At 39.0% G+C, this 15,177-nt stretch overlaps 1 protein-coding gene across 5 annotated transcripts in view; it reads right to left on the bottom strand.

Annotated features, from left to right (window-relative positions):
- The window catches only part of PAK1 (p21 (RAC1) activated kinase 1), a 361,730-nt gene that overhangs the window by 215,699 nt on the left and 130,854 nt on the right, over positions 1–15,177 (bottom strand). For all 5 annotated transcript variants that reach the window (XM_049889732.1, XM_049889733.1, XM_049889731.1 and 2 more), the window contains 4 exons: positions 10,003–10,119; positions 6,608–6,782; positions 4,493–4,556; positions 474–522 (listed from right to left, as the gene is read on the bottom strand). In XM_049889732.1, the coding sequence (XP_049745689.1) occupies positions 474–522; positions 4,493–4,556; positions 6,608–6,782; positions 10,003–10,119 (405 nt within the window). The remainder of the gene's footprint in view (positions 1–473; positions 523–4,492; positions 4,557–6,607; positions 6,783–10,002; positions 10,120–15,177) is intronic.

Here is a 15,177-nt window from a genome sequence, read left to right as displayed (position 1 = left end):
TCCTGTCAAATCTACCTCCTAAGTATCTCCCAGCCAACAAAAACCCTATAGATCCCAACAGTCCAATCCACAACCCATTACGGGGAAGGTGCAGGACCAGGTAGCGTTTTGTTCTATTGTGCACGGGTCACTATGAGTTGGGGACAACACAACAGTTGCTAACAACAATTATCTCTCAAATCCATTCACTTTTCTCCAACCACAAGTGTGCTATCACCGTAGTCCAAAGCATCATCGCTCACCTGAACTTACACAATAACCTCTTGATTCATCTGGTCCACTCTTATTTCCTCCAATCTGTTCTCCACACTTTAGCTACTGTGACTTTTCTAAAATCCCTAAGTCTTATCATGTTACTCTCTGTCTGATATAATGAGGAACTAGAAGAAGTCCCCAGTGAGCTAAGAAGGGCTAAAAAGTAACCAAAAATAAAAAGAAACAGTAAAACTGAAGGAGCAACAGTGGATACTCACCTCCTGTCCTGTGGCCACATCCATTGCAGTATACACGGTGCCTGAAGCACTGGACAAGAGGTGGGGGAGAGAGAAAACAAAAATAAAAAACAGATGTTCAATTAAGTGCCATTTGTCAAATGTAGCTCTGACACAATCTGGCAGTGCATGTGCTAATAAGACTAGCAGCAATAATCCTCTTCTCTGCCCCCCACCCCCGTTCTCATCTTTGAGAGGCTGTATACGATACTAAAAGAACACAGGCTCTAGAGGCCAACAGACCTGAGTTCCAATCTGGATCTTATACCTAGTACCTATTAGCTATATGATTTTAAGCAAGTTATTTAACTTCTCTAAGTGTCACTTTCCTCATTTGTAAAATGAAGATAAAAGAACGTAAAGAGAATAATAGAATTAAAAATCAAGTAGTTCATGTAAAGCACTTGGCCAAGTGCCTAAAATATAATAAATATATGCTAGTTTCCTTCTCTTGCTTCCTCTTCTCCTGTCCTCCACCAACCTTGGCAAATTGCTTTAATTTCTTCTGGCCTCAAACTCTTCACCTGTAAATAGGGATAAAATTAGATCTGTGATTCTCAGCTGGTGGGCTGATGAGGAGGAAGGGGCCTTAGGGAGAATTTCAGAAACAGTTGGGGGGTAGTGCTTAAGTTTACTAAAAAAAAAAAATATATATATATATATAGACTTCTAGGGTGCCAGTAACATTCTGTTTCTTAATCTGGGTTCTGGTTACATAGGTATGTTCACTTTTTGAAAACTTGTTGAGTTGTATACTTATGTATGTTGAGTCAATTAAAAATTACATTAAAAAACTATGTTTAAAAACTATAAAACCTTGAAGAAACATACTGAATAATCTAAAATAATCTCAACATGCCCTTCCTTTTCTGACCTTATATGATCCTATGGCTATATAACATTGTTTCCAATCTTTTATTCTACTAAGACATATGAGTTTTATTTTCTGTAATTTGTATTATAGAATAGGTTTTTATTTTTCATTTTTTAAACAAAACATAATATTAACATGCTTTCTAAATATATGGTACCAGAAAATCTAATACTACCTCTACCCCAAACCCAAGATAAGAATAACCTCACTATGCATACACATGTACCTGTATGTATGTATATATGCATACAGAAAGAAAAAGAAAACACTAGGACTAATGCCTGGAAAGTAATCATGTCCATTCAAACTAAAAGCTTCATTTTATGCCTATAATTACAAATCCTGTATATTTGCAGGTAGGTGATGGGAGGATGTAACCACGTATTTGCAGCTATGTTTGCAGCTATGTATGCCATAAGATGGGTATGTATGATATAATTTGAAGAAATTTAAAATTCTGATCAATTGCAAGAATGTATTCTAGGCAAGCCCTGAGATAATGCTGCCTGGGGAAGCAAGGTCAATTCAGGGGGAAAGTCACTTGTAAGTACATCTTGCAGCTAGAAATTATGGTCACCAACTCCCTAACCATCACTATTTAATTGGGATCCTTGCTAAATGCCAGGAGACTGTGAACATAAAACATTGGCCATCGGAGAAGGATTGGATTATTTTCATTGGCAATAATTTCCCTAATCCATGATCATTCTGCTCCTAGCTATCTCCTGTCATAAAGCTGGTGCCTGTTTTCTCGTCCCCTACCAGATGCACCATTCTTATTGGACAAACACGCCCAGGCCTCCAGGAACCAGACATTTTGGGACTGTCTACATCATTACAAAGGTCTACGAGGCTATTCACGCCCACAAGTTAGTACTTGATTCTTTCTACCTTAAGTAGACATATGATTAGACATGAGCTTCAGGTCTAAAAAAAACTTCAGGTCATAAAAGAAAAAAAAAAGGCAAGCAAAAGTTATAACTGTACCAACTCATCATATCTGTGTGGCACTTATATTTTTAAAATCATGGAATATGAAAACATCAGCACAGGTGCTTAATAAATATTTCATTCTTCCTTTAGCATTAATAGATCTGTGACGTAAGTAAGGAAAGAACATTTTGCAGATGTTGCCTATTTATAGGCCTCACACATCTGTATAAAAACAGCCTTGGAAACCCTATAGGACAGTTGTACCCTGTCCTATAGGGTCACTATGAGTCAGAATTGACTCAATGGCAATGAATTTTTATCTGTATAAAAAGAATCACAGAATTTTTGGAGGTGAAAGGCCCTCAGTCTACACCCCTCTCTCTCCCTTAGAGAACGGACTTGGCTTGTCCAGGCCTGTGTGTCTTTCTGCTACATTTTTAACATCTCAGTGTAACTACTAAAGGAAATGCCATCCCAGATTACTCCAAGGCAAGGAAAATAATTTCTTCTCAAGGTGTTAACTACAGTATACCAGTTCAGACTCACAAAAGCATGTCTAGTTGGAAAAACACTGGACCAGGAAAAAATGAGATCTATTCAAGTCCTGAGTTGTTCTGAGGATTAAACAATAGATACAAATGACAGATGTGAACTGAAATGCTGTACAAATAACATCAATACTTTCTTATCTATTTTCATAAGTTCTTAGATGCATGAGAAAGAAAACCGAAACAGACTTCATTAGCAACAATGCTTTCATTCCAATAACACCAAGAGCCCACTATAAGCTACCAGTTAAAAAAAAAAAACATTGCCATGTGATCCAGGTCATGGCAACCCCATGTGTGTCCGTGTCGTTGCAGAGTTGCTCCATAGGGTTTTCAATGGGTGATTTTTTCAGAAGTAGATCGCCAGGCCCTTCTTCCGAGGTGCCTTTGGGTGGACTCAAACCTCCAATCTTGCAGTTAACAACCAAGCAGGTTAACTGCACCACCCAGGGACTCCTACTCCAAGCCAGGTGTTTTTTTGTTTTTTTTTTTTTTCAGTTTCTTATTAAATTTTAGCTCTTTTGGTAAGTCTGTAGGAATCTCATTTCTTTTTTATATAGAGGTATGGAGCCCTGGTGGCACAGTGGTTAAGAGCTTGGCTGCTAACCAAAAGGTTGGCAGTTTGAATCCACTAACGGCTCCTTGGAAACCCTATGGGGCAGTTCTACTCTGTCCTATAGGGTCACTATGAGTCAGAATTGACTCGACGGCAAGAGGGTTTTTTTATATAGAGGTATAATTTACCTAAAGTAATTTACATAACTCTTAAGTATACACCTTGGTAATTTTTTACACATGTACGCACCCATGTATTTACCGCCAAGATCAACATATAGAACATCTGTTTCACCCCCAAAGTTTTCCTCATGCCCCTTCCCAATCAACATTTCCCTCAGAGAGGTAACCACTATTCTGACTTCTATTACCATTATTACTTTTACCTGCTCTTGAACTTCACAGAAATGGAATCCTATAGTATCTGCTCTTTTACGTCTGGCTTCTTTCACTCAAAATAATGGCCAAACACTGCTTTAAGACTTGTAACAGTATATTTCTTTGTGTGCCTATCTATCTCCTAAGAACTTGGGGTCCTTGAGGTAGAGACTGTGTCTGATTCATAGTTATATTCACAGTGCCTAGCACACAAGAGGAACTAAGCTGAGGTTTGCTGAGTTTGATAAACTGAAGACAGCATCCAAGAAGCAGAGAGGGAACCAGAGCCCAGGAGACATGAAATCTGGCAGTCACCTAGAAAAATAGGTCCTGTTTTACTAACAGAACAGTCTGCAGTTCTGGGTCCCATATTTCATATTAGTCCTGGTAGGTGTCAGCACTAGAGCAAACAGGGTCAATCTAGAAAAGCAGAGCTATAATTTGGGAAGCTGGTTTTACGCTAAGAAAATAAATGGTCTCTTGCTCTCACTGCAGGGCTATTTTTAGCAACATGGTCAGCTAATAGCACATCTCTCATACTAAGTATAATTCAGCCAAACCTAAACAGCCTAATGTAACACCTCCAGATGAGTGAGGGGTGAGATTGGAAAAAAAGCAAGCTTTATGAGAGCCAAAACTACAGTGAAATCTATATACTCCAGCACACACAATTTTACATCATTTCTTCAGGGAAAGAAAATGCGCCTACTAACCCTTGTCCAATCTTCTCAAACCGTGTATATTTCTTCTTAGGATCGCCCACACTCACTATGCTCCCTTTAAAAGAAACAGAGACCATAAGTCATTTTTTTTCCCAAATAAAGATACAAAATAGGCCCTGTGGTCCTCCCTTCCCAGGAGTTAGCAAGGGTTAAAGAATTACCTCCAAAATAAATAAATAAATAAATAAAAACACACACACTAGGCAGGTTCTTATCTTTTTCCCCAAAGGTTTCACCTCCTTGACTGCTTTTATTCATGTTAATCTATCCTATTTCTAAGCTCCTAAAAGCCATTCACTCATCTTTTTAATCCATTCATTCAATAAACATTTATTCATTTATTATGCTTACTTACTATGTCCCAAGCCCTATGTTGAGTGCTAGGAATAAAGAGATAGATGAGACACAGTTAAGACAGTCCCTTTTCTCAAGGAGCTCAGTCTCATACAGGAGACAGACAAGTAAGCAGAGAGCTCCATGAAAATATAATTGCTGTGATAGATTCCAAGAGGGTACAGAAAGAGGCACAAAATACAGCCTAGTAAGGCTTCAGAAAGGAAATTTCTAGAATGATTTTTATAGAGTAGGAGTTAGTCAAGGAGAGAAATTAAGGAAGGAGTTTACAGCAGGGAACAAAGTTCAAGTGAAAGGACATAGAGGTAGGAGAGAGAACAAGGGGTCTCACAACTTGTATTCTAGAGATGGAGAGACTGAGGCCCACAGGAAGGAAAGTACTTCCTCAAGGTCACACAGCAAACTGGTATCAGAGCTAAGATTAGGAGTTTGGTTTTTAGTCTCCCAATCCTATATACTTTCCACATATACCAGTTACTAGAATTTGCCCTTCTCACTTACCGTTACCTCATTTGACTTACAAATGAGGCAGGTATTAACATCCCTATTTAAAATATAAAAAGGAAGTTCAGAGGACAGTAGGAAATTGTCTAAGATACAAGTCAGTGGCAGGGCTGGGGCTTCAACCCAAGTCTTCAAATTCCCAGAACATTCTGCTTTCCATAATTCTATGTTCTAAATCTTAGGGCCGGGGAAAAAATCTGGCTCCGGGAAAGAGATTACATACAGGTCAGTAAAAAAAAAGGGGGTAAGTAAATGGCTAAGTGGGTGGCTTTTTTTTTTTTTAACGTCATCATTTCATGAGGGCCTGGGCAAGGGCAATTAAAAAAAAAAAAAAGTCATACAAGAATTATCAGAAAGAAATCGAGAGCTGCAAAGCTAGAGAACCAGACACTTCAGCTTTAGAAAGTAATGCCAGTTTGCAGGCATGGCCCAATCAGCCACCTTAAATTCTCTTTGGAAGTAGGTAGGTACAAAGAATAAATCAAAGCCCTTTTCAAATGATTTTTCCAAGTCCACAGATGAAACTCAGTCCTTTCTTCTTATCTGAATTCTTCTACAGTTCACTGAAACACAGAAACAAGCTACCCTAATAATACCCCATTTCTGGCTGCTAAGAAAAGTACAGTGGAAGTTTCCACCTGAAAGCCAGAAGCAGCATGGAAGTTTCCACCTGACAGCAAGAGGCAACATGCTCTAATTACAGGCGCACAAGCTTGTGCTCTAATCCCAGCCTCATCAATTTACTGGCTTTGTCACTTGGGGCACAGTATTTAGCAGCTCTGAACCTCAAATATCTTAAATGCAAAAATGAGGATTACACTGTCTGTCTTCACAGGATTAACATGAGAATTAAATGAAAAACAAAAACAAACAAACAAAAAACCCAAGAAAATACCTTGCTTGTCATTTGATACATAGTACAAGCTCACAAAATGTTAGTTTCCCTTCCCCGTTTTCCTACAACTAAGATAGCAGACCTCTCTTCTCCTAGGTCAATGGCAAACATCAATAACCGATCTTCATCACATCCCCAACCTAAAGTGGTATCCAACCAGGGCTAGGAAGACAGGGCAGTGGGTGGGTGTGAGAGCAGGATGAGAAGAAGCACAGTATGTGGCTACAGTACCAAGCATGGTTAGCCAGCCACATGGACAAAGCCTGGGACTAGGACCTTTGTGGAAGTGGAATTCCCTCTGTGCTTGACTAGTCGCAGACCAGTGGGGGTTCAGAAAGCAACAAAGTGCTTACGTAATTTCTCCAAGATCTCTTCATCAGACATTTTAGGCTTCTTCTTCTGCTTCTCGGTATTCCGGGTCAGAGCCTCTGACGGAATGATGTTATTCTCAGTAGGTGATATGGGAGATGTAGCCACATCCCGAGTTGGAGTAACAGGAATTGGCTCGATCACGGACCTTGTGTATACCTGCATCGTTAGTCCAAGAATTTGGCAAGGTCAGCCTTTGTTAGCATGAGAGAAGCTAAGGAGTCTCTCTCAGAAGTTGGGTTAGAACATTCACAGAACAAGTCCCAATAAACTCATCCCTCCTCCAAAGTAAAAATCTGTACAAAAAATCCTTTGTGCCCAGGCCCACTTTCTCTGAGTAGATTGTGGCCTTCCTTGCTCTCACTTCATGCAAAAGGGGTTAGTGAGAGCCTCATCACTGAAGATATTCAGTACAGTCCAGACAATTCTGTACGGAAATGATTTTTATTTTTGGTGGTTCATTCTTTTTATTCATTTATTTATTTTTGGTGAAAATATATATATAACAAAATATACACCACTTCAGTGAATTCTACATGTAAAATTCAGTGAGGCTGGTTACATTCCTCAAGTTATGCCACCCTTCTCGACAACCTTTTCCAAACTACTTCACCATCATTAACACAAACTCACTGCCCCCCTCAGCTTCTCATCTATCCTTTGAGTTGCTGTTGTCAATTTGATCTCATATAGATAAATCTTTAAAAGAACATAATGCTTAATGCAGACACTATTTCTAATTAGGCTAAACTATTATTTGATTCAAAAATGACTTCAGGGGATAGTTTTGGTTCAAGGGTTAAAGATTTCCTCAGCATAATAGTTTCAGGGGGTAGTATGGCCTCAATGACTCCAGAAAAGTCTGCATTTCCTGAAAATTTAAAATTCTCAACAGAAATGATTTAAAGAAGATTCTATCATTAATTGGCAATCCCTTTCATCTGTAAAACTCTATGCTTTCCCAAGCTGAAATGAATATCCTATACTTCCACAGTACTTTGCACTGCTACTATAGGACTTAATTTTATCTTCTATTAAGTTGCTCCCCCTGCAAATGCCAAACCCTTGCAGAGAAGGGTCTATCTCTTATTCTTCTTCAAGAGGCAATATGGAATAGTGACTTTGAGCACAGACTCTGGAACTGATGGCCTGGGCTTAAACTCCATCTCTTACTATCTGTATCATCTGGGGCAGGTTACTTCTCTGTGCTTCAGTTTTCTCATCCGTAAAATGGTGATAATAATGATTCCTATTTCATGGGTCGTTGTAGAAATAATTAGTTAATATGTGCAAAATGATTAGAATCATGCCTGGCACACATTAAGCATCAAAATTTAGTTAACATTATCATATTTCCTTTCATTCATTTACTTAACAAGCATTTACTGAGAATCCACTCTATGCCTCACCCTATACAAAATGCTGCCCCATCCTCTCATTCTTGAAGGAGGTAGGAAGTCAGATAACTAAAGGCAGAAAGGGATAAATGTCATAAGAAATGAGCAAACTATACGCTACTGAGGTTTGGAAGAAGTGATCAGAAGTTATATCCCTTTCCCCTAGACATGTGCCAGATGTCATCACAAAGATATCACAATTATCTATTGGCTAGTCTATAACCTCTGTGAGGACAGGGAATATGTGTCATTAATCTCTGAGTTTCTGCATCTAACTATTTAGCTAACAAAAAGCAAGCATTCAGGCAAATGTTTGATGAATCAGTGAATAAACAAATGAGATGCTTTGGGTGAGTCTTGATGGATGGACAGGATTTTAATAGGTGGAAATGGGAGACAGCTGTCCATGCAGTGGGAACAGCAATAAGTCAAGACACTGAGATCACAGACTATGGCTTCTTTCCTGACTACTCTAGAACAATGATTTCTCGATTTTGTATTCTTACACCTGTAGATCAACTATACCTCTAGCACCTAAACCTGTATTTTCATGTCCTTGTTCTCCTTCTTTGTTTTTCCTGACACAGCTCCTTGAGAACAGAAACTCTGCCTTTTCATTCTCTATTATTTTGTTCTTTCTCTGGCTCCCAGCACAGGTCCGCACACACAAAAAGGCCACTGTGCTACCGAGGAAGGCAATGGGTGATTGGGTCAATTACCTGCCTTCAAATCCTGGCTCTTTCAGAGTAAGAAACTTTGGGTAGATCAATTTACCTCTCCAAATCTCAGTTTTCCTTCTATAAGTTAAGAATTAACAATGGTTTTTTAGAAAGGAATGCTATGAAGATCAAATTTGTCAATTCATTCAATATTCATTGCCTTTCTGATACCTGCCAAGAACTATGTTAAACACTACAAATGCATATACGTATATTCCCACTGTTTTTGAGAAGTTCATGGCTTAGGGGAAATGAATTTTTAAAACGAACATTCTTGGAAACCGAAAAGGGCCATATTAATGTGAGATATTTTGACAACGATCCAATTTTGAAGTCTACTTTCCTTAAAGTGACTTTGTAACCTACAGAAAAGGTGATGCTACAGATTCCGTGCATAAATTCTCAGCCTAAGAAGTTATCCAAACCCCTTGAATTTCTTCTACAGCATGTCCCATAGTCAGTCAACCAACTTCTGCTTCAATACTACCCTAAATGCTTGGGGCAACTTTTTTTACATTATCAGAAAATTTAAACCCTGGATAGTTCTTTCCCTATGATGTTCTCTTCATAATATAAAAGCCCCAACAAAGAAACACTAGTAGGTCATCATCTGATAGTAGTTCAGTGCTCGATGATGTTAAAATAAAGTGAGGGTCAGAAGGACTGTGGCTGCTCTGAGATGTAGGAACTTCAAAGGAAGTTAAATAAAAATCACTGCCAACATCTGGCATCAAAATGCACTCCTGATGTCCAGCATATTAATAGCACTAATGTATTTATAAATTCTCGTGGGTCTTTCAGTATCATCAGTGATGTTCTAAGAGGCTGAACACTGCACATTTAACAGAGAGGAAAGGATGTGTAGCAGGATAATTTGTTGCTTCCCAGGAGACTGGAATAATTTATGTTAGTCCTGCACTAAGTAATATTAATTCTGCATATCTTCCTATCCTATTCTGTGGAGAACAGGCTAAGTAAGCTAGGACTGGGCTGGTATAAACACTAATTGCTTAGGACACTTTGGGACTATCTGCAGAGCAGTGATGAATAAATACACTATTTCTTGTCTTTGATCATACAGAAAGTATCTTTCAATCAAGGCATTTTAGTTATTACACCAGCTCTAAAACCAAAGAGCCCCTACCAGAGCATTCAACCTCTAGGCTTCAGCATTACTCTCTACTTTTCCCAAACAATTCTAATAAATTAAATCTCACATCCATCACAAATGACAAAGCTTTGTCAGGGTCCCCAAAGACTCACAGATTTTGTATGCTCTGGGCGTGGAGCAATCACTGGAGGAGGGGTAGCATCATCATCATCATCTTCATCTTCTGAAACTGGTGGCACTGCTGGTGTCTCAGACACAGCCTTTACATTCTATGCAGGGAAGAAAAGAGATTCATTCATCCTGTCCAGCTGTCACGGAACTTAAGCTATCAGGATCACCAGTCCCCCAGAAGAAACCCATCCTCACATCCCTTGGGGAACCCACATCAGTCCCTAAGCTCTCTACCTTTGTTGTAGCCAGCCTCAGTAACTCAGTCAGCTTCCTTCTCTTCTTTTAGCCACCACTAATCCATTCAGTCCCTTGAGGCTTCTTCTCCCACCCAAAGCCTAACTGTTGAATGAGAAGCCAGCTTCCAGCTTTTCTATCGCCATGCCCCCAATCTAACACTTGAAGACATGTTCATAATACCTTCTTATTCTATGAATTTTACTCTCTACCCTGAAAGGGTAGAGAAATACAGGGAAATGAACAGAAGTTTGGAATTTTACAAAATTTATCAATATAATTTCTTACTCTTTTCCAATATAGTAAATGGAAGTTTGGACAGGCTTCTGCCCTCTCCTTTTCCTCTCTTTCCCAAAAACTACTGACCCATTCTTTCATCAGGGCCCCTCACTTCAATCTGAAAATACAGAACACCAGGAGTTTCTTGTTTAAAGGGTACAATGAGTTTCTTCCCAGACTGAATGCTATGCATTTCACTAAGCTTCTGCCTTGCCCTGGAATGAACCTTACCAGACCCACTAATTAGATCTGCTATAATCTGCAGTAACTTGATTTTCCCATGCCAACTGTAACAAAGCTAAGCCAAGAGTAGGTTTTAGGGCAAGTCCAGGCAAAAATATCATACCATTACTGTTTACAACACAATGTGGCTTCAAAATATAAGATTTTTGATAGGTATCAAATGATTTCAGCATAGGACAAGGGAGGCAATAAGGATCTTTTTATATATACTCTGATATAACTGAACAGTCTCAGATATTTTTAGAGCACCTAGTTTGTGCTCAATAAGATACTGTGACAAATACTGTTGACATGAAGATAGAAAGATGACCCATGTCCTGAAGCAGCTCACCATCTGGTACAGGCAGGGGACAAAGAGTGAGTTCCCCTTCTGCCTGCCATTTGGGGCCTCCTGAGAGGGGGAAGCCAGGAGTCAGAATGACAGGGGATATGAGGAAGAACTGAGGGATACGAGATTAGGGTTACTAAGTGTGGGAGTACTCATTAGTATATCTAACATACATACTTAAAAACTGGCAATCTCATTGACTTCAACAGGGCCTCCAGTGCAGAATATAACTTAGAAACTGACAGTGCCAGGCATATGCAAGTAACTAGGTATGGTGGCCACAACTATCCTCTTGGTCTCAACTTTCAACACTTGAGTAATGAGGAGGTTGAGGAGTGGTACAGACTGAGGGGTTACCTTAAGTAATTTTCAGCTGTAAAATTCAACAGAAGTTCTTCCCTTGTCAAAACATGTATTTTGATACTTTTCCCCTCTCATTTCTCTTCTCCCCACTCTCCCCTCAACAAACACTAGGAACCAAAATGGAAGTAAAGCTGACTCATCAGCCTGTTCTTCATTATCAGGTGGCCTAGGGCTCCTCTAATGTGTACTATAAACATTAGGTTTGTTTGCTTCTAAAACTCTATAGAAAAGGGGATTTCACCACCTTCCTCAGAAATACATTCTGTTTTCCACAGGTGATCACTTGGGGAAGTAGTATGAACAACAGTCAGAATCAAGAAATCTGGGTTTTTGCCCTAGATTTCTACTTCTTATTCCTGTGTCCTTGGGGAAGGCTATACTACTCTAAGACTCAAGTTTCTCATCTATAAAATAGGGATAATGATAGCAGCTCTGAACCTACCTCAGAGGGACACTGAGAGGATGAAATGAAGTTATGTGGCTATAAAAACACTTTGTAAATGGTAAAGGACTAGAGAGATGTAAGGAAGCAATTAAATTATGTCTAATAAACACAAACCTCCATTTAAAAAGAAAACAAACAGAAACTCCAACTCGTTCATCCATTCACTTTGTGTTAAGCTCTATTCTAGGCTCAGGAGCTATACTGAAGAACAAAATAGATAAAAGTCCCTGTCCTGAGTAGCAGGGGCGAGGGTCTGGGGACCATGGTTTCAGGGGACATCTAAGTCAATTGGCATAACAAAGTTTATTGAGAAAATATTCTGCATCTCACTGTAATGAGTGGTGGCTGGGGTCTTAAATGCTAACAAGCAGCCATCTAAGATGCATCGATTGGGTCTCAACCCACCTGATGCAAAGGATAATGAAGAACACCAAAGACACAAGGAAAATATGAGCCCAAGAGACAGAAAAGGCCACATAAACCATAGACTTCATCAGCCTGACATGGGAAGAACTTCATGGTGCCCAGCTACCACCAATGATAGCCCTGACAGGAAACACAACAGAGAGTCTCTGATGGAGCAGGAGAAAACTGGGGTGCAGAACTCAAATTTTAGTAAAAAGACCAGACTTAAAAGTCTAACTGAGACTGGAGGGATGCCAGAAGACATGGCCCCCGGACTCCCTTAGCCCAAAACTAAAGTCATTCTTGAAGCCAACTCTTCAGACAAAGATTAGACTGGACTATAAGACATAAGATGATACTGGTGAGGAGTGTGCTTCTTAGCTCAAGTAGACATATGAAACTAAGTGGGCAGCTCCTGTCTGGAGGTGAGATGAGAAGGCAGAGGTGACCGGGAGCTGGTTGAATGGACACGGGAAATACAGGGTGGAGAGGATGAGTGTGCTGTCATATCATAGAGAGAACAACTAGGGTCACATAATAATGTGTGTATGTTTTTGTATGAGGAACTGACTTGAATTATAAACTTTCATTTAAACCACAGTTAAAAAAAGAAATAAAAGCTTACCCCCGCCCCCCAAAAAAGTTCCTGTCCTATGGCATACATTATCGAAGAGGATCAACAAAAAAAAAAATCCTTTTTAATTGTCAAGGTGTCAGGTAGTAATAAGACAAACATATAGAAGTACAGGTAGAGTAGTCATGGGAAAGTCTCTCCAATAAGACAACATGTAAACAACAGCTTTAGTGAATGGCTATCTGGGAAAAGAATATTCCTGGCAGATGGAGGCAATACAAAGGCCCTGAGATAAGTACATGTCTAGTGTGTTCCAGCAACCTCAAGAACGCTTGGGTGAATGTAACAAAGTGAGCAAGGGGAAGTGGGATAAGAAAGAAGGTCAGAAAATTAGCCAGAAGCCAGATTATATAAGGCCAGGGAGGCCATAGAAAAACTTTGGAGTTTATACCTAAAATGAGAAGTCACTGGAGGGCTGTGAGCACAAGAGTGATGTGATCTGTATTTTTTTTTTTTTCTTTTTAAAGTACTTTATTATGATGTTTCTTACAAATTAGAGAAAAGATTCTTTATCGTAACCAATAAAATAAAAGTTCCTATTTTATAACAATATAGTGAAAAGCACCAAAGGAAATTTAGACCCATAATTCTGATGAGCTCAAGAGTTCCTGGTTTTCAGTTCTTTTAAAGTACAGTCTGATGGAGAACTTAAAGCTTTCAGAAAGGGTACCAAATTTATTTACTGACTCTTAAAATGTTGCATAAACAGCACTTTTTATTCCTCCTATGTTCACATATATAGACTAATATATTGTTTGCCTTGCCTTAAATACAAAAATATTCATCACATGCAAGTTTTCTACTGCAAATAGACAAAGACTATTAAATGCTACCATCTACTTTTTGGAAAATAAGATATTACAAAGCAGAGTAGAACATAAATGTTACTAATTAAAGAACCTATATCCTTCTTTACTTTAGATGGCTTCAACTGTTCAACAATATTTTAAGACTTTTCCATATAAGTGCATTCACAAGTATGGATTTTCTTTGTTAAAGAGATGTATGTCTGAAGAGAGAGTACCCCTGGTTAGACCCTTGCAAACAGGGCAGTTGCTTAAAGAAAAGGCATATTCTTGGCATACTACCAGGTGACCACAAGGAATAAATACAATGGAAACTTCTTTGTCCATTCAACTTTTATAAATTCTTTTCTTCTTGCAACTTCCTCAATTGTTCTTCCAGTGACAGACCTCAAACATCTTCTGACAGAATATACTTCATGTATTTTTCCACTAATGTCATTTCTCAGCTTGTCTTTCCTTCTTTTTTCTTTATCATCTTCATTAGAAGTGTTGACAAAATAACTGCCTGACTATTCTCTCCAGTTCCTAAGATTTTATTTTCAACTATCTTTTTTTCCCAGGTAAACCCACTGCCATAGAGTCAATTCCAACTCCTAGTGACCCTGTAGGACAGAGTAGAAATGCCCCATAGGGTTTTCAAGGAGCGTCTGGTGGATTCGAACTGCCGACCTTCGGTTAGCAGCCAAACGCTTAACCACTGTGCCACCAGGGCTCCTTTTTCCAAGGTAGTATATAGAATAATGGTTAAAAGCTGATATTCTGGAGTCAACCAGCTTGGGTCCAAACCCTGGCTCTACCACTTACAAATTATGAGTTTTGTGTAGGATAATAAACTCACTGTCTTAGGTTCCTCAATTGTAAAGAGGAGCTCGTTATAGTACTTGCTTCAGTGTTAGTACGTGGTTAGAAGCGATAATCCACGTAAAATACATGAAAAAAAGATTCAAATATGGGCTACGATAACGTCATTGGCTACTCAGAAGGTGCTCAATACAAGACTGCTGAATGAATGAGTGTACCTTATCCAATAGCAGCATAAGCTGGAATGAAATATCTAAACAGCAGAATACTGAACAATTGAGGGGGTAGATATAATGGGAACAGGACTGTAGAGGAGGGGACTAAAATGGCTACGGATTGAACTATTAGCTGACTTAAACCATTCCTATATTCTACAATAGAAATAAGTAGTTCTGATGGCTTTACACTCTGTAAAGCTTTGTTTACTTTATTACATCTTCAACATGGTCTAAACCAGCTGTCATTATAGATGGGGCTGTTAAAAGGCTTAGCAAAAATGGTCAAGGACTAGTCTATACAGTCAATCATTTTTCGGTGGCTGCTGCCTGATCAACTAATAGTTTCCAGATCAAGAAAGAGAGTAAAGAGGAAAATGACCAGGCAGCAGAACTGTGATTC

The sequence above is a fragment of the Elephas maximus genome, chromosome 7, assembly GCF_024166365.1.
Source record: "Elephas maximus indicus isolate mEleMax1 chromosome 7, mEleMax1 primary haplotype, whole genome shotgun sequence".
Lineage (NCBI taxonomy): Eukaryota > Metazoa > Chordata > Mammalia > Proboscidea > Elephantidae > Elephas > Elephas maximus.
This window is presented reverse-complemented; position numbering and strand designations above follow the sequence as displayed.